This window comes from Equus caballus, chromosome 28 (assembly GCF_041296265.1).
Source record: "Equus caballus isolate H_3958 breed thoroughbred chromosome 28, TB-T2T, whole genome shotgun sequence".
Taxonomy (NCBI): domain Eukaryota; kingdom Metazoa; phylum Chordata; class Mammalia; order Perissodactyla; family Equidae; genus Equus; species Equus caballus.
The window spans coordinates 51632310-51654623 of record NC_091711.1 but is presented as its reverse complement, the minus strand read 5'-3'; the positions used below and the strand labels follow the sequence as shown (position 1 = coordinate 51654623).

General features: G+C 57.7%; 1 protein-coding gene across 5 annotated transcripts in view; it reads right to left on the bottom strand.

Moving 5' to 3' along the window:
* Positions 1–3166: 3166 nt before the first annotated feature.
* The window catches only part of SHANK3 (SH3 and multiple ankyrin repeat domains 3), a 51684-nt gene continuing 32536 nt past the window's right edge, over positions 3167–22314 (bottom strand). The window contains exons 19-23 of one of the 5 annotated variants that reach the window (XM_023631530.2): positions 21784–21914; positions 21074–21158; positions 14322–16569; positions 6800–6827; positions 5514–5682 (exon numbers count right to left, since the gene is read on the bottom strand). In XM_023631530.2, coding sequence (XP_023487298.2) covers positions 5662–5682; positions 6800–6827; positions 14322–16569; positions 21074–21158; positions 21784–21914 — 2513 coding nt within the window. In that variant the 3' untranslated portion in view covers positions 5514–5661. Of the gene's footprint in view, positions 5683–6566; positions 6828–12500; positions 16570–21073; positions 21159–21783; positions 21915–22314 lie in introns of those variants that run through there. The other 4 variants (XM_070254291.1, XM_023631529.2, XM_023631528.2 and 1 more) reach the window with 4 other exon arrangements.

Sequence of the window (22314 nt, the reverse complement as noted above, 5' to 3'; positions counted from 1 at the left end):
GAGGTTTTATTTCCCCCAGATGAATGCAATCAGGCCTCAATAATATAAACTGTTTGAGTGTCATGAGATTTTTATCCCTGCTACCTGCAGGTCAGGAGGTCTCCCTCCTCTCTACCTGAGTGTAAGGAGGATTCGTCTCCCCTAGGTCAGTGTCAGGGCTCTCAGGCACTTTGACTATGGGTCTCTTACTTCCCATACCTGAGTGTCACAAAGACTTGCTTCTTCTACCTGAGCTTCGGGAGGACTCTTCTCCCCTATGTAAGTATCCAAAGTCTTTTTTTTTCTTTACCTTTATGTCAGGTGCTCTCGCTTCCTCTATCTGAAGATCAGAAGGTCCTATTTCACCAACATGAGTGTTAACAGATTACAAATTGCCTATTGAGTGTTAGGAGGACTCACTTATTTTAACTGTCAGATTGTGCCTGATAAAGTAACCAAAAAAGACTTTGGAAATATAGTTCAAAAAATGGCAACAAGAATTCAAGAAGTGATATTGAAGTTTGGACTGTTAAAGAAAAGATTATTCAGGTGTTTTTACAGGATTTTGATAGGCATAAAATTGATACGGTATTTAGATCCATGAGAATCATTTAACAGAATGATCTAACCATTTATTTTAAATGTTAATATGTACAAGTTTCTGGAAGTCACACTTGGAAAGTATTTAAACATATGATGAAAATGTTAGATATAAACTTCAAAATGAAAAGTAGCACCTAGCTTTTCAAAACATTTAGAGGTTATGCAGTAACCCCTTATGAAGACCCAGTGTCTAGATTCTAGAAGACAATTATTGTTTGACTCTGATTCTAGAAGGGCTGTCTGTCATAGTACCTGCCCCCCTGGCCACAGTAATGGGTTGAGGACTAGGCACATGGCCCTCCTGGGTTTAATTTTGCCATTAAACCTAATGGAAGCAGCAAACATCTCAACAGAGAGAATAATTTCATTTGCCTTCTCCATGCTGTTCCCAAGTGTGAGGGAGGGAGGTGGGAAGGCACAGGACAGTTAGGACCCTGGGGCCAGAGAACGGGGTCCCAGTGGTTAATGGGGGCTTGACTCAGGGCAAGGTTGAGCTCCCAGTGCAGGGAGCAAGACAAGAGGCTCCCCATCCCCTCCACCTCAGGTTCCTCCTCCCTCTTCTCTCCTCCCATTCCCTCCACACCCCACATGCCCCTCTAGCTTACCCCAGCCCTTCTCCCTGTTCCTGCTTACTTTGGAATCCACACTCCCATTCACCCGAGCAATCCAACTCCCATCCCATTTTTTCTCACCCTGATCCAGCTCCTACCAGCTCCTTCCTCTTCCTATCTCATCTCTCCTATTCCTGCTCACTCCCACCCCAACCTCTGTTCTTCTGCATAGCCCTCTGCAGAGCAGAAAACTCAGCTGTCTGTCTGTCCAGCCTTAGCATCCAGGCCCCACCCTAGAGTTGTACACAGGACCTTGGGGGTGGCTGGTGGTGAAGGAGAGTTGGGGCTACAGCCTCTGCTCCAGGTTCCAGAGACAATGTTGGCGAGTTGCTTAGGGCCCCCTGAGAGGGTAAAGCTGGAACATTCTGAGGTCATAAGGAGAGCAGAAGGTGCAAGGGAGTTCCCAGCCCTGAGTGAGAAAGTCTCTGCCTTTCAGCATTTGGAAGCTTCAGCTCACTCAGCCCTGACTTGCAGATGCATTTCCCTCTGCCATTTCTCCACCCCCTCTCGCAGGTTGATCTGGTGAAGACTTTGAAGGTTCTGACTCATCTTCTGAGGCACAGGGTGGCTTCTGACCTGGAGGGATATTCATCTTCTCCCCCAGACCCCTTGGGAGCCAGAGTGGGCAATGACATTTCCATGGAAAGCTGGCTCACACTGCCTTTGCTCTTCCTGTCCGCCGTTGAATAGCTGTGCTTACCCCCAAGCTCTGGCCCCAGTCCCAGAGAGACCAGAGTTCCATGTGCAGCTCAGTGGAGACCCACCCCTGATGCCACAGTGCTCAGGCCCAGAGCAAGTCAGGGTCCCATCTCTGCCCCCACACTTGGACCCTCCAGGGCCCACTCCTTGACTTCCTTCATGGCCCCTTCTCTATGATGACCACAATTTCTAACTTGAAAATGAAACAAAAAAATTGAAATTGTGGGAGTTTCTAGACAGCCGCGAGCCTCTCAAGGTCCCACATTCAAGCAGTCACCGTCTGCCTCACAGGACCTTCACCATTCCCTGCGAGGCCATCCAGACCTTCACTTGCTCTCTCAAAGCACTTCTGCCTCCCTCACCTCCTCTGGGTGAAGACATCTGAGTCCACCCCTCTTCTGCCCGCAAGGCTTCACTTTATCAACCATTCCTACTTCCTCCGGGATTTTCACACTTTCCTGGAGGTATCTCCCACTGCCCAAGCCCTGACTCAGCGATAACCTGAGTCAAGGTCTACGTTTGTCATTGTGTCATATTCACACTCCTCCTTGACCCCACATGGCCAGGCCTTGAATCCACTGCCCCTCCTGAAACCCCACCAGGTGACTAGTGTCCAGCTTGTTTGACATCACAGGTTTGCAGCCCCTGGCCCTCTCTTAGCCCTGGGCCCTGTAGTCTCCACCATCTCACTGCTCACTCTGGGTCTCCTTTGCCCACTCAGTAGGAAAGTGTCCACCCACTCACCTCACTGTTCATCCTCTTCCATTCACTGAGGTGCCTCTGCCCTTCCCATGAGCTGGCAACCCCCCACCAGGTGCCACACAGGACTGGCCACATCATGACTATTAGCTCAGGGGGAAGAAGGAAGGTCTGAATGTGGGCAGCAGCTGTAGGGGCAGGAAAGCAGGGATAGACATGAGAGGGTTCAAAGACAGGAGCAGCAGAATTTAGAAACAACTGGACACTGGGGAAGAAAGGGAACAGGGGCCATGGAGGACAACTGGACTTCTAGCTCAGGAGGGGTCACTCAGTGAGCTAGAAAGCTCCCAGCTCAGGAAGCATGGGCTGAGGTCCAGCAGGACTCTGGGAGAGATGCAAGAAGCCAGGCACGGGGCATGGAGGTCACAAAGAGACTGGGTCAGAGACGGGTCTGAGAGTCACCAGTGCATATGGCCAAATGTTTGTGTCAAAGCTGGGGAGGTTTATGTGAGTTGTCCAAGGGACAGCAGAGTTTGTGCTCCCAATATCTCCTCAAGCAGGCAACCGAGAAATGGTTTCATTTCTTATAAATTTATTACATAATAATATTATAATAATTATTATCAATAATAATAATATAAGAAACATAGATCTCTGTGGGGTGTATCACAACGTCAGGGTCAGGAGGCCTCAGGACTGGAGCAGGGGGTGAAATCCCCCGGATGGAACTCCATACAAAAGGAGGGGTGAAGCGGAACTGACCCTGTAAAGTTAAAAACCCAAATTGAACAGAAACAAAAACCCACAGGTGAGTGTGAAACTGAGAGTGTATGTGGCAGTCTATTACAGTGACTGCTGTGTGTGTGTGACCTGGTCTGTTGGTGAAGCGGTTACTGGGTGTGACTCTGCCCAGGGAATGGGGCCGGTGGGCTGGGGTGGGGCGGGCGGGCACAGACCGGCGTGCCAGGCCCCTGGGCTGTGAAAACTTCTGTTTTCTGGTTTTTTTTTTTTATTAAAAAAAGCTAGAAATATAAACAGAAACTTGTGAGTGACGTGGATGGACCTTAGTCCAGACTCCAAACCCTAGGTTTAAAAACGTCCCAGGGCCCCCCACCCCACAGGTCATTGCTGAGTGTGAGGAGTCACAGTAAGGGGGGCTGGGGTGCCCTCTGGGGTCTTTGCCTCTCCCCAGGGCTTGCGGTGGCCTGATTCTAGGGGTCCCCTTATGATCCCCCCAGAAGCCAGATAGGTGGCGGCACCGCCTCCAAGGGCCCTTGGGGGCCTCCCCAGGCAGCAAGGCTTCACCAAGGAGGCCCACTCAGACTAGACGAGGCTCTGGAAGGATAGGCTGAGCAAACAGCAGGTCCCAGGGTGCAGGATGGCCTCTGACTTTCTTTGGAAGTGGAGACAGCGTGCTTTCACAGACACACACCCACGCACACACCCTGTGCATGCTTCCGAAGCCCCTACACTAGTTCCGAGTGGCCACTTAGGACCACTCTCCAATCAGGCACACACAGGGCTCCCATGCACTCAGTCACACCCAGAGTTTCACACACTCGCACGTGTGCACACACACAGGGCGGGAACAGGAGACTTTGGGGTCTGAGGCAGGGAGGCTTCTCTGCTGTAGTTGCCAAACATCCTGGGGAGGAGGCGAGACCCCTCCTGGGGAGGGACCCTGTGAGGGACATGGCTAGGGGCGGGTGCTAGGGCCCTGCCCTCCAGGACAATGGTCTCCCAGACCACCTGACCTTGCTAGTGCCCAGCAGTACTGGCTGCCTGCCGCCCCTCCTCCAAGCAGCACCTGAAGGGTCGGTGGGGCACACTATAGCTCAGCGAGGGGAGGGGGCCGATCCAGGGCCCCAGGGCGGGCTACTAGGACCCTGGCCAACCCCAGACCAGCTGGAGCGTCCCCCGCCCCATGTGGGGTGGCAGTGGCAGTGAGGGGCCAGAGATGGAAGACTGGGCAGCCGCAGCGGAACCAGTGGGAGGACTGGAGGGGAAGGGAGGGAAGCTATTAAGGACAGAGATATTTGTTCCTTTTCTCGTTCCAAATATAGAGTGGATTAAAATATGCAAAACGGGGGCTCCTTGGCCCCCAACGGAGAACCCCAATGTCTCCCCCCTCCCCCCGAGTCACCAAGGTGTGTCCTGACCTCGCATGCTGGACTAGGCCCCCCACTCTGGGAGAGCAGCCACCAGGAGCTGTGCGGGAGATGGTCAGGCCGGAGCACCCCACCCCCAATCCCCTCTGGCTCCAGCCTCCCTGGCCCGCGCCCTTCCTGACCGTGTGCTGGGTGGGGCTCGCCGGCCGGGGAGGGCACTAAGCAATGTACAGGGCAAGTCTCCGAGCAACAGCAAACAGGACGATTCATGCAACATTCCTGGCCCGGGCGCCATTGTTGGGGGCAGGCCGAGCCCGCGGCCCGGGGGGTGGAGGTGCGGGCCCTGCCGGCAGGGCGCGGCCGGGGCGTGGGTGAGGGTGGGGCGTCAGCTGCCTTCCAGCTGCCTGAGCGCGCGCTCGATGTTCATGCGGTGGCCTACGCGCGTGACGCCCAACTCCACGAAGTCGTCCTTGGTGAGCGCAGGCAGGTGCGCGCCCTCGATCTCGTGGTCCTCGAAGCGGTCGCGGTGCTCGCCCAAGTGGATGCTCTCCAGCCAGTCGCCCACGTCGAACTTGCTCCAGAGCTGCAGTGGCTTTTGCTGGAAGGGCCGGCGCGGGCCGGGGGCCCCGGGGCCGGGGCCGGGGCCAGGCGCTGGCGAGGGCAACGGCGACGGCGAGGGCGAGCGGCTGCGCGCGCTCACGCTGCGCACCACAAAGCGCACCTCCTTCGGCTCGTGCGGGATGGAGAGGCTGGACGACTTGAGGATGGTGGGAGGCGTGAGGCCGAAGGGCCGCCCCGCGCCCCCCGCGCCCGCCCCCAGCCCCTCCACCCGCTCCAGCGACGCGGGCTTCACTGGGCTCGGGGCGCGCCGCGCCACAGGGTAGCGGCCGCCGGGCCGCACCGGGTAGGAGGCCCCGCCGCCCGGGCCCCCAGGGCTGCGCTGTGCTGAGATGGAGCTCAGCTCACCGAGGCTGCTGAAGAGCCTGCGGAGGGAGAGGGGGTCAAGGCCAGGTGAGGGGCGCCAGGTGAGGTGGGGGTGGGCAGAGGGGAGCGGGGCCTGCGGCCAGGAGGACGCTTCACTTCCGGGGGCTGGGGCTAGTGGAGGTAGCCTTAGGGCCAGAGGAAGAAAGAGGGATGGGATCCTATGGTTACTCCAGCCATTTTGTGTGTCCCCCCAGGGTCCGAGCCAGTGCCCTGCGGATGCCGGGGGCGGGGGGGGGGCGGGGGGGGGGCGGTACCCCCAAACTGAATGGAATATGAGGAGTAAAACCAGTGGCCACCTTCACTCCATGGGCTCCAAGAGCAGCCCACCAGAGGAAAGACAGCCTGTCCTGGCAAAGGCTGACTGCCCCATCCCTGACAGCCTTGGACACTGGCTCTGGGCACTGCCCCATCCACCCATCTCCTGGGGGGTAAGACTGGCAATACCCCTCACCACTCCCCACACAGCCCTGCTCTCATGAGGAAACCCAGAGAAGCCTGGGCTGGCTTCAGGGATGGCTGAGTCGTGATAAAGGCTGGTGGCAGCACAAAACTGAACAAGTCCATGACATTTGAGACAGACACCAGGCAGCATTCACGCCAGAACAGAGCAGCAGCACGTGCAGGACAGGTGTGAGGCAGTGGCACACCCATGACACTCTGCCTCCCTGCGCAGGACAGCACACAGCAGCAGCAATAGAGCCTACATGTGTCACAGACATGCAGCAGCAGGAGTGGCAGCGGCCTGCTCGTGACACAGACACAGTGGCACGTGTGTGGACACGGACATACACACACACATACATACATACACACACACACACAGATGGTGCCTCACTTCCCAACGTCACCTGACAGGACCCCAGACCTTCAGCCCCTCCCCAGGATGGCCATGGTAGGAGGCCTGCCTGGGGGGACTCCTCCAGAGAAAACCCACTCCTCCCATATCCCCTCCACCGCCCACCTCTGTTTCCTTCCCTATCCCCTGTTGTGGCCAGGAAAAGCCTCAGGGGGCTGTCAGTGGCACCGAAGCCCCACGAAGCGAAGCAGAGCAAAGACCCAGGTGGCCAGGTGCAGCGCATGGACAGTGAGAGGCATGGGATGGGCATGCTCACTTACACAGCCGGCGCTCGGGACCACCGCGCAGCTAGACAGAGCAGCCACATGCAGATGGGCAGGAGAGAGCAATGAGAGAGAGTGTTAGCGGCCCAGGCCCACACAGCAGGCGCACAGCCCACAGTCACGACCACAGTACGGGCAGCCAGGTGCAAGGAACCCCCTGGCTGGAAACCCAGTGAGGAAGGAACTCTGGTGCAGTGGGCCCAGGTGCCATGGGAGGGAGCAAATCTGGAGCTGCTGGAGAGGGGAATGCAGGGCGACTTGGGCAGATCTGGGTGGGCTCCTGGTCTGCCTGTGTGGCCTGTTCTCTAGTTTGTGAAGCACAGACCACAGCAGTGCCCATCCACATGGAATGCTGTGTGGCAAGTGATCAGCAGACACCTGGCACTTGGCGATGCGTAGTGTCCCCTTGGGCTCTCTGCTGTCTGACCAGCCTCTCTCCAGCTGCCATCCCACCTCCCTCCCCCTCCCCCTGCCTGGGCTGGGCTACGGACCCCTCCCTCTGGGTTCAGTATCCCCCAGCACCGCCCACCTCTGTGCTATCCTGACTGGTGCCCAGTCCACACCACACAGGGCATCCGAGCATCCTTCTTCCCCTTACAGCAGGTTTTGTCTTTTCATTTCCCACCTGTGCAAGGTCAGCCTCTTCCTGAAGATCCAGCTCTGTCCCTCCCACTTGACTTTGTTTCCATCGCCTTCCACTGGCTCTCTCTCCTCAGCCTCTGTCCCTACTGCCTCCTCCCAATTTTTCAGACCCACAGCAGAGCTGCTTGAAGAAGCCAGACCACGCCCCCCCCCCCAAAAAAGAGAGGCTCCAAGGACATCTGGAGTGGGCTCAGGGAAGAGGTACCAACCACCAGAAGAAACCCTCCCTGCTACCATCACATCTGGCCTCCATGGCACCACCTGGCCTTCAGGGCAAAGTGGGGCAGCAGTGGAGGGGACGGGGAAGATGCCCAAGGGGGTGGTGGGTGCCTAGGTGGTGGTGATTGCTAGGAAGAAGGGGGCAGTGCTGAGGGAGAGGCTGAGGGAATAGTGCCTGTGGAACTGGGCTAGGAGCCCAAGATAGGCACCCCCCCAGGACCCTCAAACAGCTACAGTGGCTTGGGGACCTGCATCTCAGGATGGAACCCTGCCTGGCCCTGCCCCAAGGGTTAAGTTTCAGTGGAGCCATGTCAGGTATACCTGGAGTCTCGGGTGTGATAGACACATACTGAGGAGTTGGGAACACAGATAAGCCGTGAAGGCAGACAGAACAGGATGGGTGCTGGGGAGTGCAATGGAGAGGCTTGGCCTGAGCTCAGAGCAGCATCCAGGCTCCAGGAGGCCTGTCTGGGTGGCTCTGGAGCCTTCCTTCCTGGCAGGAGCTGAGCTGGAGGCTGGAATGAGTGCAAGCTGGCTCCAGAGGCACCCAGGACGACCCTCCCAGGAGAGGTGCTGGATGCGGCGAACTGGGCACCTGCCAGAGACTCAGGCTGGTGCCAGGAGGCACCTGAGTGAGAGACTGAGGGGCCACGTTCCACTGGGCTGGAGTCTGGGGAGAGGGCCAGTCACACTCCTAAGGCTGCCCAAAGCTTGCCGGAGATGGCAGGAAGCCTAAGGAAAGCTGTCCTCTCAAGGCCCCAGCGCACAGCAGGAAGTGGCCGGAGCGGGTGGCGCCCATGGCCTCTTCTTCTTTGGGAACAGGGAACTGCCCACATCATCCCCGGGGTAGGAACCCAAGCAGTGTCCATGGTTGAGTTCCATGTTTCCGCCCCACCTATGCACACCCATCACTGTCCATCACCATTCTCAGCTGAGTGTCTCCCCAGCCAGGCTCTGACCATGGCATGGCCACATCAAACACCTGCAGCCTCCCAAAAGGTTTCTGGGCCACCCACCCTCTAACACACAGCACCTCACCAGGCAACATCACCCGTAAATGCCATGGCAGCCTTCCTCAAGATGGCTCAGCAAGGCTCCATGGCCCCCAACATCTGATCTTGTACTGTCTCACTTCCTCATGACTCCTCAGCCAGTGAGGTCTGGCCTCATCTGCCTACCCCTGTAGTGGCTAAGGCTGTCAGCAGAATTCCCTTGCTGGCCTGTCCACCTGTTTCCCTTTGAGGCACACTTTTCTCTACCCCTGTCTTCCTAGATGGGCGTCCCGGGTTCCTCTCTTAGTTCACACTTTGTCCTGGGCCAGTCATCTACTGCCACCCTTCACTATGGCCGATGTGCCCAAGAATACCACATGGGAAGCCCAGCCAGTCTCTCCTGAGCTCCAGATCTCTTCTGGGGTCCCCCAAAATGCCCCCCCTCCCCCTAGTCCTTCCCCCACCAGGACCTGGCAGCTCCTCCATCTTTTCACCCCATGGCTGACAAGTTATCAACTGCTAACATTAACCCATGCCCTCCTCCTCATCCCCAGCCACCTCTGGATCCATACCTTTCGTGGGCTCACTCAGAACCTTTCACCTCACTTCCTAACTGTTCTCCTTGACTCCTGGTACCTAGCACAAAGCCAGGAACACAACATGCACTGAAAATGTCATCAAACAAAAATAATGTGATGTGTCACTCCCAGGCTTGACTACCTGCTGGCACATGGGTTTTAACAGGCAAGAAAAAGACCAAACTCTGGCCCTGGCATCTGCCACAGGACTTCTGCCACTGCACTCACGTGGGCAGGTCTGGGCCTCAGGCCTTTTGCACTTTGGGAGCCTCATTAAGGGAAATAATCCTCAATAGGAATACAAAACTAGATACAAGCTTGTAAGCTTCATCGTGCACTCTCTCTGGTCATGGTGTCTCACTCTAGCCCCCCCTAACTTCTCGCTGCCCAAACCCACTCAAGGCTCGAACCTTGATATGCTCCAAATGTCCCTATGTCCCCTCCTCTGTGACCTCTTTCTGCTCCCCAAGCAGAGTTCGGGGCTTCTGAAGCCCTGATCACGTCTCTTAGGAACACACCTGCATGTGCCCCCAACCTTGTGTGACCTGTAAGAACAGAGTACATTCTGGCCCCAGTGCCCCTGCACCAGCCAGCACACAACAGGTGCCAGTCCAGGTGTCAGAAAAGCAAGCCCTGTTGGCCTTGAGGCACCTGCAGTCACACAGGGCTTTATCCAGATCCCTGTCAAACATGTCAGCAGGACAGGGGCCACAGCAGGTCACTAGGGCAGGGTTCATAGGAACGTGCATCTTCTCCGAGATACTAATTACTGATGTACTAAAGAAGCTGTCTAAACCTAACAGGTATGAGACCACAGCACCCAGCACATGGAAGGCACCGAGAAGCACTGCACGAAAGAAATAACTTTGTGTTTCCAAAGCTATTTGAACTTTTTTTCTATAGAAGTAGATGTGAGGGACACAGAATATAAAACTGAGAGCCACCGCAGAACTGAGTGTTGCTGTGGGGCTCAGAAAAACTGTGGACCTCAGACCACGTGCAGGATTCAAATCCAACTGTGGGGCCTTAAAGACAAATGGAGTTCAGAGCAGATGTGCACCTCAGAGACAGTGATGGGGTTCTGAGAAGACAGACGTTCTGTCTACCAGGGCTAGACCCGAAGCTCGAGGCATAAAGCAGGTAGGTGGTCTGGGATCGATGTTGCAAAAAGCCAAAGGTCCTGCAGCACATGGGTGCTGCATCCTCCAGCTTCCACCCACAAGTCAAAGGTGGCTCTGGTGCAGATGAACCGATAATTTCCACAAGTTACCAAGCTTCAAATCCATGCTATATGGGGTGGCTTAACTTGCCCAGAAAGATTGCAGGCCACAGAGTATCTTGTGGCTAAAGGACATCAGAGCCTACACTAAGCCATCAGTGGGGAAGGTGGGCAGAGAGGGGCATTTCTTTTCTTATAGTGTCAGTCCAGTGAGGAGAGGGACAGGCCTGGAGGGGAAATCGAGGGAACACATGGGGGACCAGGGGACAAGGTTCAGGGGTGTGAGCCTCTAAGTGGCCGTGGCAATTGCCCTGGGGCCTCTGCCAGGAATGGTCCTGAGAAGGAAATAGCCCCACCTAGACATCAGAACTTCCCACACTTTGGATATTTCTCTAAAAGACAGTATCGTTAGCAGTTTTATCACTAAATGAGAAATGAGCACCAGACTTTACCCACTGCTGGCTGGAGAACAAGAGCTGCCCAGCAGCCCCGATGGGCACCACAGCCACTGCCGGCCACATGGAGAGCTGACTCGACATGGCCACAGCATCCCCTGCTCAGCCCCTGCCTGCAGCCAGAAGTGAAGGGTCTCAGGTGGGCAGTGGGGCCTGACCCATAGGGCATGGTTTCACCCAGGTCTAAGGGCAAGAAAAGAGCACAAGAGGAAGGAAACATGAACGGGTGCAGAAGGGAGATGGGCCAGGACAGGCGGGTAGGGGGTCCAATTAGTTGTGCCCGTCAGGTGACAATGTGTGGCTCCAGTACAAATGACTTCAGAATATATGTGCTGTTTGTTACAACACACCTGATAAATAAAGGTGTCAGTCTACAGAATTTCTGTGTGAGGGATTACTGCGCATAATCCCAGTGTCTGTCACCAGGAATTTAATGACAGAGGCTCCAGATTATGGTGGACAATTACTGGGGCTTGGGGTCAGACAGATGCCACCACTTGCTGGCTGGAATAGATCTCTTCAGAACCTCCGTTTTATTCTCTGGAAAATGGAGACTATATTACTATCCATCGAACACAATGGTTGAGAGGATGACGCAACATGACCTGATATTTTCTGGTGCAGCAGTAAGCCCTCTTACTTTCCCATGAAAACTCTAAGAGTTAACTGAGGGGCCTGGCTGAAGGCCTGGGCACTAATGACAGCAAAGACAGAGCTTGCTCACATCGTCAGAACGCACTGTGCTACAGTCCTGCACGCGGTGCCTCACAGGTGACGCTGTATGTTTCACAGGGGAGGGACTGAAGTTCACAGGGGGTAAGTGGCTTGTCAAAGACTATAGGGCTCAGATGTGACCTCCTGAGGGCTGAAATCCAGGGCCATCTGACTGCAAGCCAATGTCGGGGAATGAAGCAAGTTGCTCAAGTTGGTGAGGGCCATGTCACAAGGGACGTCTGTCATTTCAGGCTGTCTGGTAACATTGCCTGCTTTTCCTTTGGAGAACCACCCTCCCCTCACTCTCAGCACCTGTTTGCTAGGTGGGCTGACTCCATGCCTCAGCTGCTAGGAGAGCATATGACTCAAGTCTGGCCAATGACAGCCCTGAATCTCCCTGACCCCAGCGATGGTTCAGGGGAAAGCAGGGAACCCACATGAAGCCAATCAGAGGCTCGAATTTTGCAGGAACTACTGAGGGAAAGAGGCTCACTTTCCAGTGGGCGTGCGGGACAGACAGAATGGGAAGGTTGGAACTGCGGGTCTTGACCTTCTCCACTCCAGGTCCAAGAAACACAGGGTCTTGGCACGGCCCACAACCCTGGGACAAGAGAGCCTCACCCTGACAGAGAGATGCCGAAGACAAGTTCAGACAGGTGTGCTGGAAGGTGCCAGCTGAGCAGTCACCTCCGTCCTGCCCTGCAACAGCCCCAGCTGCCCCATGGGGGCAGCAGAGCAAACAACAAGACCTGGGCTCACCTGGGCCTGACCAGGGGGCTCACAACCAGTAAATCAGAGCCAAGTGTCTGTCCTTCTGTGGGACTTGTCCTGAGCCACCTCCTAGACCTCAGACCACAAAAGACGGCACTTGCATGTAGCTGCGTTCATTCGTCCATTCAGGAAACGTTTATTGAGGGCCTGCACTGTGCTGCCCACTTCAAATGGCTTTAATTCTCATGGGGACCAAGGGGACAGAGGAATGGAGGGAGGAGGAGCAGAGAGCAAAGACGGGGGCTGGTCGAGGCTCATGGGGACCAAGGAAACAGAGGAACAGAGGGAGGAGGAGCAGAGATGAAGATGGGGGCCAGTCAAGGCTGGGTGAGGGAACCCCCACCCTCAGGGGTCTGGTCCTGCAGAAGCCCAGGACCCAAGCTGCTCATCCCAGCTGGACACCCCTGGCAACACCCATGATGCCCACTCTAAGGGCACTTTCAACACTGCCCTGCTGGGAAAAGGGCTTTTACACTCAACTAAGAGTTGGAAGAGGCAAGAAGGGGAAAGGGCCCCAGAGCAAACCCCTGGGATGACAAGAGCTGGAGAGCAGCCTTCCTGGACCACTTAGGAGAGGCACCACGAGCTTCCCAAGCCCCTACTTGTCTTTGAATCCTTAACTGGAAGAAGGTAGATCAGACAAGCCTTTTAAGTAAGACCAGAATCCCTCACTGCTTTGTGAACTCTGCCTTCCAAGGTTAACAGGAAAGGGCCCACTGGGTTGGTATTCACAGTAGCAAGAAGGGGGAGTCAGCAGGTGGCGCCCCACACATTCCCCCCAAAGCCAGAAGAGGGAGGAGGGCCTAAGGGTCACAGAAGACAAAGGCAACTTGAAAGAGGCAGACAAGGACCAGCCAGGGGATGACCAGCGCTGCCTCAGGCCAGCACCCATGGGCAGGAACCAGCTCTCCTACCAGCATCCATGGAGCCCACAGACCCAAGGGGGTCCCCCTCGGGGACAGAGCCTTGGGAATGGGGTCTTCAAGGAAAGATCCAAGGGATCAGCCCAGGGGCTCTGGCAGCTTCTGCCCAGCCAGAGCAGCACCCCAGCCCCCTGCTCAGCCCCTCCCAACAAGCCAGCGCCTTCCTGCCATTTCCAAAGCACAAGGTGGCCTCTTCAAGTCCCCACCCTGGTGAACAGACAGGACAGGGAAGGTATAGAGAAGGCGAGAGGGTAGATGGAGGGTGCTGAGAGATGGCGTGACTCCCATCTAAGAATGCCTTTTTAATACACTCTGAAAATCATACACAGGAATCTGTGTTTAAGGGACTCTCAGGCAGTACGGAGAGACAGAAATATTTCTGGGGCAGAAAATAGGAAGCTGGTGGTGGGTCCCAAAAGGAAAACGAACCAGTGTACTCTGGGCCTCAAAAGGAAGCAAGGCAGGAGGTCTACAGGAAAGGTGGCACCTGCCACATGGGGCAGCCACCTGGCCACAGGGAGGAAGGGGGGTGCACAGCGCCACAGAAAAGCCAAATAGCTGGGGGAGAGGGGGGTCGTTGCAACTCAGAGTGGACCACAGAATGACCCTTAATGGTAGAGGCAGCTTTGGTCAGGAGCAAGAGTGACAGTCCGCAAGAACTGCGGGGTTGGGGAGCCTCCAGGAGGGCTGTGGAGGTGCTCATGCCCAGCCTGGGTCTCTGATGGCTGCCCAGCAACCACTCCCAGCACCAACAGGGATGGAGAGAACAGCAGCCCTGATATTTCAGATCCCTGAAAGAGCCTCCTGTCCCAGGCAGACAAAGCAAGGCCAGATAAAGAACAGAGAGGTGGACAGGGGAAGACAGGAGAGGGGACCACGAACAAGTGAGGGATGGGACAGAACGGGCCATGGAGGGAGAACAAAAGGAACTGTGGATGAACAAGAGGAAGAATACAAGGGGGGCCATGGACGTGGGACAGGACCCTCCCCACACTGCCCTGCTCACCGAGCTGCCGCGATGGGCGACTTCTTGGCAGGGTCCAGCAGGCCGCCCAGGCCGCCAGCCGGCTCCTCCCCGAGGGAGCGTGTATCTTTGTTCAGCTGCTGCAGACGGGAGCTGAGTTCACTGATCACAGTTGGTTTGTCGTCTTCGGGCCCGGGGAGCCCCCGGCTCTCCACGGGGTCCCCCCACAGCTTGGACCTTCTCTGGAAGAGGTAGCGAGGGCGAGCAGGCCCGGCGGCAGAGGCCAACCCAGCAGAGGCATGGTGCTGCTGGGCCATGAGCTCGCTGTCCGAGGACTGCTTCAGCAGTGGGTCCCTGAAGGTCACCGGCCCCTTCCCCAGCGGGGACTTGAGCTTGGGCTTGGGAGGCACTGGTGGCTTCTCGAGTAGAAAAGTGTGTCCGTCGGCGAAGGAGGTGTGAGTGTCGGTGAGTTCCCCGCTCTCAGAGCTCAGGGTGGACATGCTGGACACTGTGGAGATAGTGCTCGTGGTCTCCAGGTGGGGGTCGCTAGAGCTGCGTGTGTCGGCCTCCTCCACCCCTGAGTCTGCAGCAGACTCGGGGGCGGGGGGCGGCTCGCTGCTCGGCTTCCCTGAGGCCGGGCCTGGCACCGTGGTGGGTGAGGGACCTGGGCCAGGAAGTGGGGTGGCCAGCAGGACCCCATTGGCAAACTCTTCGGGGGGTGGCACCAGACCAATGCGGGCCAGCTCCTCTCTGGTCTCCTCGTCACTGGAGGACAGCTGGGCGGGCGGCAGGTTCACAGCGAATACCAGCTCTGGCTCCTCCTCTGAGCTGCCCTGCCCTGGGCCAGAGTCTGTCGGGGTGCTGCCAGGGGGCTGGGCCCGGGGGCTAGGCAGGGGCTCTGCCACTACTGCTGACTGCGTGGGGGCCGGGGCCAGCTCTGGGGTGCCCGGGTGCTCCTCTTCAGCCCCCAGCCCACTGGGCTCCTGCCCATTGCTGGTGGCATGCACGACAATAAGGCCTGCTGGCCGCTGCAGGGACGTGTCCAGGACGCTGAGGATCATGGACTTCTTGTCCTCAGGTGACTTCCGCTCCTCCCGAGGAGCTTTCTCCGGCTCCCTGCGAGCAGGCACTGGAACCCAGGCTGGGCTCCTCGGGGAGAATGCTGGAGAGGCCAGGGCTCCTCGCTCAGAGTCGCGGGCCTGGACATCCACAAACAGGGGCCCAGGGCGGTCTGTGTCAGGGCTGTGCACAGGCGTGGGGGACCGGGAGGGTGCCTGGGAGGCCAGAGCCCGCTCGCGGGCAGCCAGGGCAAGGGCCAGGGGCGAGCTGGGGTCCAGAGGTTTGCCGGTGAGCGGGTGGATGAAGGTGGAGCCCGAAGGCCCAAGGCTCGGGCCGCTGACCAATGGCTTCAGAGCAGAGACAGGAGAGGGCAGCAGCAGGTCTCGGCCAGGGGTGGCGCCAGGCCCCAGAAGGCGCTCGTCGATGGAGCGGGAGGGCTGCAGGGAGGGCAGATCCGTGCTTGGGGAGCTGCCCTCGATGGCTCCCACCGACAGGAACACGGTGGAGCGGCGCCGCTCCTCCAGCCGTCGGTCCTTGCCCGGGCCTGGGCCGCCGAATGCGAGCCCGGGGCCGTCCCCAGGGCCATAGTCGAGTCCGCTCGGACGAGGCCCGCGATGTGTCGGGGAGGGCTCGCGAGCAAAGCTGCCGCCGCCGGGCCCAGGGCTGCCCACTGCCAGGGCCGCACGCTCCTGAGCATCCTCCACCTGCAGCTGCTTCACCAGCGGGCTCTTACGGCGCTGAGGCTTGGATGGCGCGAAGAGGCTGGCGCTGAAGGCGCCCAGGTTGGCGTAGGGACTGTCGGGGCCTGGCGGCCGCGGCCGGCGCTTTGGGCGCTCTGGCGGGGTAGCCGCTGGCGGGGGCCGAGGGGCGTCGCCCGCCTCGGGCGCCGAGTCCTGCAGGATGATCATGGAGCGCGCGCGCTTCTGCCGCTCGGGGTAGGGCAGCGGCCCCAGGGGCGCGGCGGAATCATACAGGCCCGTGGCCCCCGCGCCCAGGCGCGCCTCTAGGCCGGGCTTGAAGCTCGAGCGCACAGTGTCGTAGGCGCGGCTCGGCGGAGGCGGCGGCGAGAAGGCGGGGGGCGGCCCGGAGTCGAAGTAGTAGGCAGTGGGCGGGGGCGGCGGCGCGGTCTGCGGCGGGGGCGGGATGCCGCGGCCCTCGCGGGCAGTATCCTGCATCGAAGTGCTCCGCGGGAAGCGGCCCTCCAGCAGGGACGCCAGCTTCTCATCCTCGCCTGCGGACAGAGGGGCCTGGTGAGACCGGCCAGGGCGCTGGAAGCCAGTGCCCTCGAGGAGGAGGCCCCTCTGGACCCGGGCGCCCGCCCCTCGCAGAGGCTGGCCCTGCCCTGACGCCACCCCAGAGCAGCCACGGTCCCATACGCAAGGGTTGTAAGGATGCCCCTTAGAAAATGACGGCAGGCGCTAGCCCGCCAGACAGGACGGGGTCAGGGCCGGCTCGGGGTTAGAGAGCAGGGAGACAGGGGAGCTCAGAGCAGGGGATGTGAGCAAGGCCCCTAGTCTGGGCTTGTCCCTGGACCCCCCAGGCTCGGTACCCCAGGCCCAGTGCTGGGTCAGGAGGGCTCTTTCGAAGATGAGAGAGAGGCATTGGTTCAGATATAGGGTAGAGGAAGGCCCCACCAGCAGACGCTCTGAGAAAGGACCCAAACCTTGACTACCAGGGTTGTGGCCAAGACATGGAGAAGGCCCAAAGAAGACACCCCCAAGAGGGTAGGGGCAGCCCCCACAGTGCTCAGGACAGAACTGCAGGGAAGAACTAGGAGTGAGTGGTGCAGGGCATTCCACCCGACCAAACAAGGCCACATCTCAGAGCCACCAGCAGCGGAACAAGTAGGTGTCACTGGGCGGCCCAGGTGGCAACCAGAAGTGGAAGGGAGATGATCAGAACTGAGAGGGATGTTCTCCCAGAGCAGGAGTGATACACTGACTGTACACAGGGTGCAGCAGGGCTGTTGCCAGTGGAGCCATGCCTTATGGCAGAAAGAGAGCTGACGCCCAGGTGGGGAGATGCTTTGTGAAGAGAAGCCGCCAGAGGCTCCACCCCAGAGCCTGGTGTGGACTGGACTGGACAGGGAGAGCCTGCCAGGTCACTGCTGTAACCCTAGTCGCTGAAATTCAATAAGGTTGCATGGGAGGGAGGGAGGATTAAAATGGAATTGCAGGCTGAGCACCTGAGACATACTTTAGTTTTACTCTGAATTGGCTGTGTGACCCCAGGCTAGGCCCTGAGCCCCTCGGAGCGTCAGTTCTCTCATGGGCAACACAGGCTTAAAAAGAACTCCATTCTGCCTGCCTCACGCAGACATCGTTAGGAGCTGTGCAAGAGCAGGGCTGGAGTGTTCAGGGTGCTCATCGTCCTGCTACCTGGCTAGAACCTGGCAGGACCTCCCAAATGTCCTTGTGGACATCATGCTACAGGTGTGTTCAGTTAGGCTGTGGGTGTTAGCCCGGTCCAAGGAAAGTGGATGAATGGCTCCTCCATGTTGACACACACAGGTCTCTGGTGGAGTGCCTGGGGCATCTACACCTGGTCTCACTCTGGTCTTGGTCACATTTTTATGAACTATGTTGCAGACTGCCTGTTCCCAACCACCTCCTCCTTCAGTGACCACGGTGCTCTCACCAGGCTTCCCACACTGCACTGTTTGCATCTTGTCCTGCATAATAGCTCTTGTAATCCCCAGGCACAGCAAGGGTGGGCTTTTGTGTAAAGACTTAGGCTTGAATTCTAGCTCTGCCAGTTACTATCTGACGTTCCTTAACCTCTTAGCACTTCACTTTCCTCATCTCAGGAGAAAGGTCCCCCCCCCGTTGTGGGGCTGTGTGAACTGGAGCCATTTAAAGCTTACAGCACAGGGTAAGCACGTAGAAGCAGCCCAGGACAGCAGCTGAGGTCATGGTCATCCTCATTTCTAGGTCTGCCTTCCACCCCCACCACTGGACACATAATCTGTTCCAAGTCCGTGCTGGGTCTCCTCCTTGCTGCGTATTTTGTGCAGCATACAAACACGCACTGAACACCCCAAGCCTGTGCATGAGACAGAGCTATGCAGGAAAAGCTAGTGCTCTGAGGGGATACAGGGAGCTTGGCATGCCAAGTTCTAACTTAGGGTAAAGACAGGTCCCTCGCCTCAGGATGAAACGAAGAATCTGTCCTGATCCCACCTGGGGTGGGGCTGGGGCCCTCTGTCCACATAACAGCAGCGAGCATTTCTCAAGCACTACTGTATGCCAGCCTCCAAATGCAGAACCTACGTCCACTAACAACACAAGCAGTCGCTGCTGAGCTCGGCACTCAGCCTGTGAGTATAGCCCACTAGGTAGGCCTCAGAGTGGCCTTGAAGGTTAAGTCCTAGATGGTCCCAATGTTTATGAATCAGGACCCTGAGCTTTCAAGGATTCAATCATGTCACACAGCCAAGACAAGGTGGGGAGCCCCGGGAGTCTGACACCTCAACTAACGTTCATGTTGCAACGAGCAGCAGGCCAGGGCAAGGGGAATTAGAGATGAGCCCCTCCAGCTCATTCATGGACTGAGCACAGGGGAGTCCAGGAGGACTGAGCGGGGAAGAGTTGGCAATTCCCACTGAGAGGCTCACATCCTTCAGGGCAGTCACTTAGATCTGGACCTCTTCAATTAGTCCTGGGACTGGACAGAGCTGAGGGACAGGCCATCTGGGCAGTGAGGACAGGTGGAGAACAGCAGGTGCTGGTAGACTCAGGTCAGAGGGAGGGGAGACATGTGTCCCCAGATGAAGCAGGAGAGGGCTGGGGCTGGTCCCCAGGGCCCAAGACAATGAGGAGCCCACAGAGGGTCAACTGGAGGGTTATAGGGTGATAATCTACTTTGCAGAAAGCCTCCTTTGGCCAAAGGGATGGACCAGAGGGTGAAGCTGGGGCAGGAGGTCATGAGGAGACCAAAGCTGTGCTCTAGGGGCAAGACAACAAGGGCTGGGCAGGGCTGCAAGGCATGTAAGGAGGCAGACCCCTCTTAATTTGTCAGGGAGGTAAAGAATGAGGAGGAAACCACAGAGGATGCCCAGGGCTTAGGCCAGGAAGGTCTGGGAGCCAGGGGGAGCACCTCTCAGCTCCAAGTAGCTGAAGATTCATCTGCTCTCTTCCCCACCCTCCCACTTACAGAAATGACCCATAGCAGTCCCTGAAGGACCATGCCACATGCAAAGGCCTCTGTCAGCAGTTCACCTGATTATCTCCCAGAAACCCCACTCATCCTGCATGTCTAAGTTCAAACACCCCATCCAGCCTTCCAGGAGGCCCAGATGTGGTTGATGCTCCCTAGTTGGCTCCACCTGCACATGCACCTTCACTCACCATATCACTGCTGAGCTGAGCTGTCTGCAGACGTGTCACTTACCCCACCTGAGCCCCAAGACCCTGCCCAGGGTCAGCCTAGAGTGGGCATCAATCAGCAGGGGTTCCGGGGTGAATGAGAGATTGGGGTTTGGGCAGCTGGTTGGCCAGATGAGGGAAGAGAAGACAGATACGGCAGCCGTGTGACCCTGGACAAGTCATCTTACCTCTACCTCAGTTTCCCTATCTGTAACATAGAGGCACTAGTCGTGTTAACTCAGCATGGTTACAGTAGGTAGTGAATGAGCCAGTGTGCATAAAACAGAGTTGTAGTGAGTGCTGACGAGTTGTGGTGAGTGCTGACTCACTACATTTGCTCTGATGGTTGGTGTGGTGGGGTGTACATGGACAGATGAATGACAGGTGGACAGATGGACAGAAAAGTGGACAGGTCTGTGGGGGATGGACTGGTGGGCGGGTGAGGGGGGACTGGATGCCTACAGGGATCAGCAGTGGGTGGGGCTTGTTGAATGACCCAGTCTGGGTCAAGACAGGAGATGGCCAAGTGTGGGGTCTGACAGTGGCTGGGGTGTGATGAGGCCCCAAAGAGACAGGGGCAGAAGGTAAAGAGACTAAAGACACAGCCTTGAGAAGAACCCATATTTGGTGTGGCGGAGGGGACTGAACAGGTGCAGCCTGAGAACTGAGGGGGAGCCAGGAAGTGTTGTCCTATAGCCAGGGGAGGGGAGTTTCATGGAGGACGGAGCAGAAAAATCAAATGCCAATTAAGGTCAGTAAGAGGAGGGCTGGTCATGTGTCCACTGGGAAGAATGCCCTGGAAACCATTGGCGACCCTGGTGGGAGCAATTTCAGTTTAGGTATGGACAGAGCTAGCCTGCCCCAGGCTGAGGAGCAGGTGGTAGACAGCAGACAGCAAGTACAGGTGACTTTTGGAGAAAATTGGCTGTGAAGGAGAGGAGAGAGAGAGCAATACCTGGGGGTTGGGGGCAGGTTCAAAGGGAAGGTAGTTTTAGGATCAAAATCTCAACATGTATTCAGGCAGCAGGGGGAGCAGCCAGGACAGGAGATGGAAGACCCCAGAGACAGGGATGCTGGTGTCAGTGAGAGGTACAGGAGGGGGCTGCCCACTGGATGGGGAGCAGTGGATATGGGAGAAGCTTTCAAGGGTCTCTCTCAGCAAAGAATCTCTGGGTTGGAGGAAGGATTGACCCCTACATATGTCCACAAACAAATGAGATTCCTGGGCTGGGACCAGGGAGAGGCAGGACTCAGAGAGAAACTGGGAACCCCAGTTGAAGGGTGGGGAGAGACAAGGTCTTCTAGCCCCGCATCCCCCCCAGCCCCAGCCCCATTCTTCCCGGTGCCGTGCAGCCCCCAGCCCAGCCGTACCTACAGACTTGGTCCGTGGAATCCCCTTCCGCAAGGAGCCCGGCAGCTTCTCTGGGCCTGGGAGGCCCTGGCGCTCAAACAATGACTGTGGGAGTTGGGGGGTTATATGGAGGTTCTAGGCATTGGGGTCCCCAGTCTCCATCCAGCCCCACCCCTTCTCCTCCTAAACCTGAGATCAGATGCCTCATGCACTAATTCCAGCAGTGCTGGTGCCCGAGGTGCCTGACCCAGGAATCAGACCCAGGCCCTGCCCCAGGGAGCAAGGACACAGCCAGTGGGGCCGGCTATAGACAGTGCTGGGTGGGGTTGATGCAGACGGGGCCAGAACAGAGGCCCTGGGTTTGACCCAGGTGAAGCTAGGGGAGTGGCCCAGAGGCACCAAGTGAGAGGAGTGGGTGGGGGGAACACAGAGCGGGGGTGCTCTAGGTGGTCCTGGATGTGGCACAGAACCTGCCTGAGGCAGGAGGCACCGAAAGCCACAGCCAGGAGTGAGGGCTCAGCCTGTGTTGGACTGTGGCCGTTCTGGGGGCTGAGATGGGCCCCGGTGTCTCTGGGAGAGGCTGTAGAGTCCTTCACTCCCACCCCTGGAGAGTGGATCAAATGATGGACCCCCACCCCAGAAAAACACACAAACACCCAGTAGGGGACATGGCACTCCGACCCCATGCCCCGCCCACCCCCCAGTGCCCTCAGCTGCCTGGCTGGCTTACGCTGATCTCAGCAGGGGTGATCCTCCGACTAGTGGGCCGCTGTTTGACAGTGGCGGCTCTTGAGTCGGCATCTGCGATGTCTGGCCTCAGTGTTGGCTCTGCAGCGGCTGCCAGGATCTCATCCAGTTTCTCTGCACAGCCAGGGAGGCACCATCTCAGCCACGTGGTCCTTGAGCCAGCTACAGCCCTCTGCAGCCCCACTGCTGTGTCCTCCCAAGGCTGATCCACCCAGTGCTTCTGACAGAGGCCACAGGGGCCCCGCCCACCTCAGGCCCCTCATTTCCCAAGGCATGCATCCTAGACCCAAGACGGGGAGGTCCCTTAACGTGCATCCCACCCAAGCCCCTCACACACCAGAACCCAGACCCTGCTCCAGCCTGGCCTCTCGATCCTCAGGGAGGCTCCAGGAGACCCCACAGACCCCACTCCAGGAAAAGCCTGACTGACTATTAGGGAGAGGACCAGGGAGGGGACAGACTTCCTGAATTTCACTGTCTCCTTTGACCTTTCCCTTTTCTCCTCAGCACATGG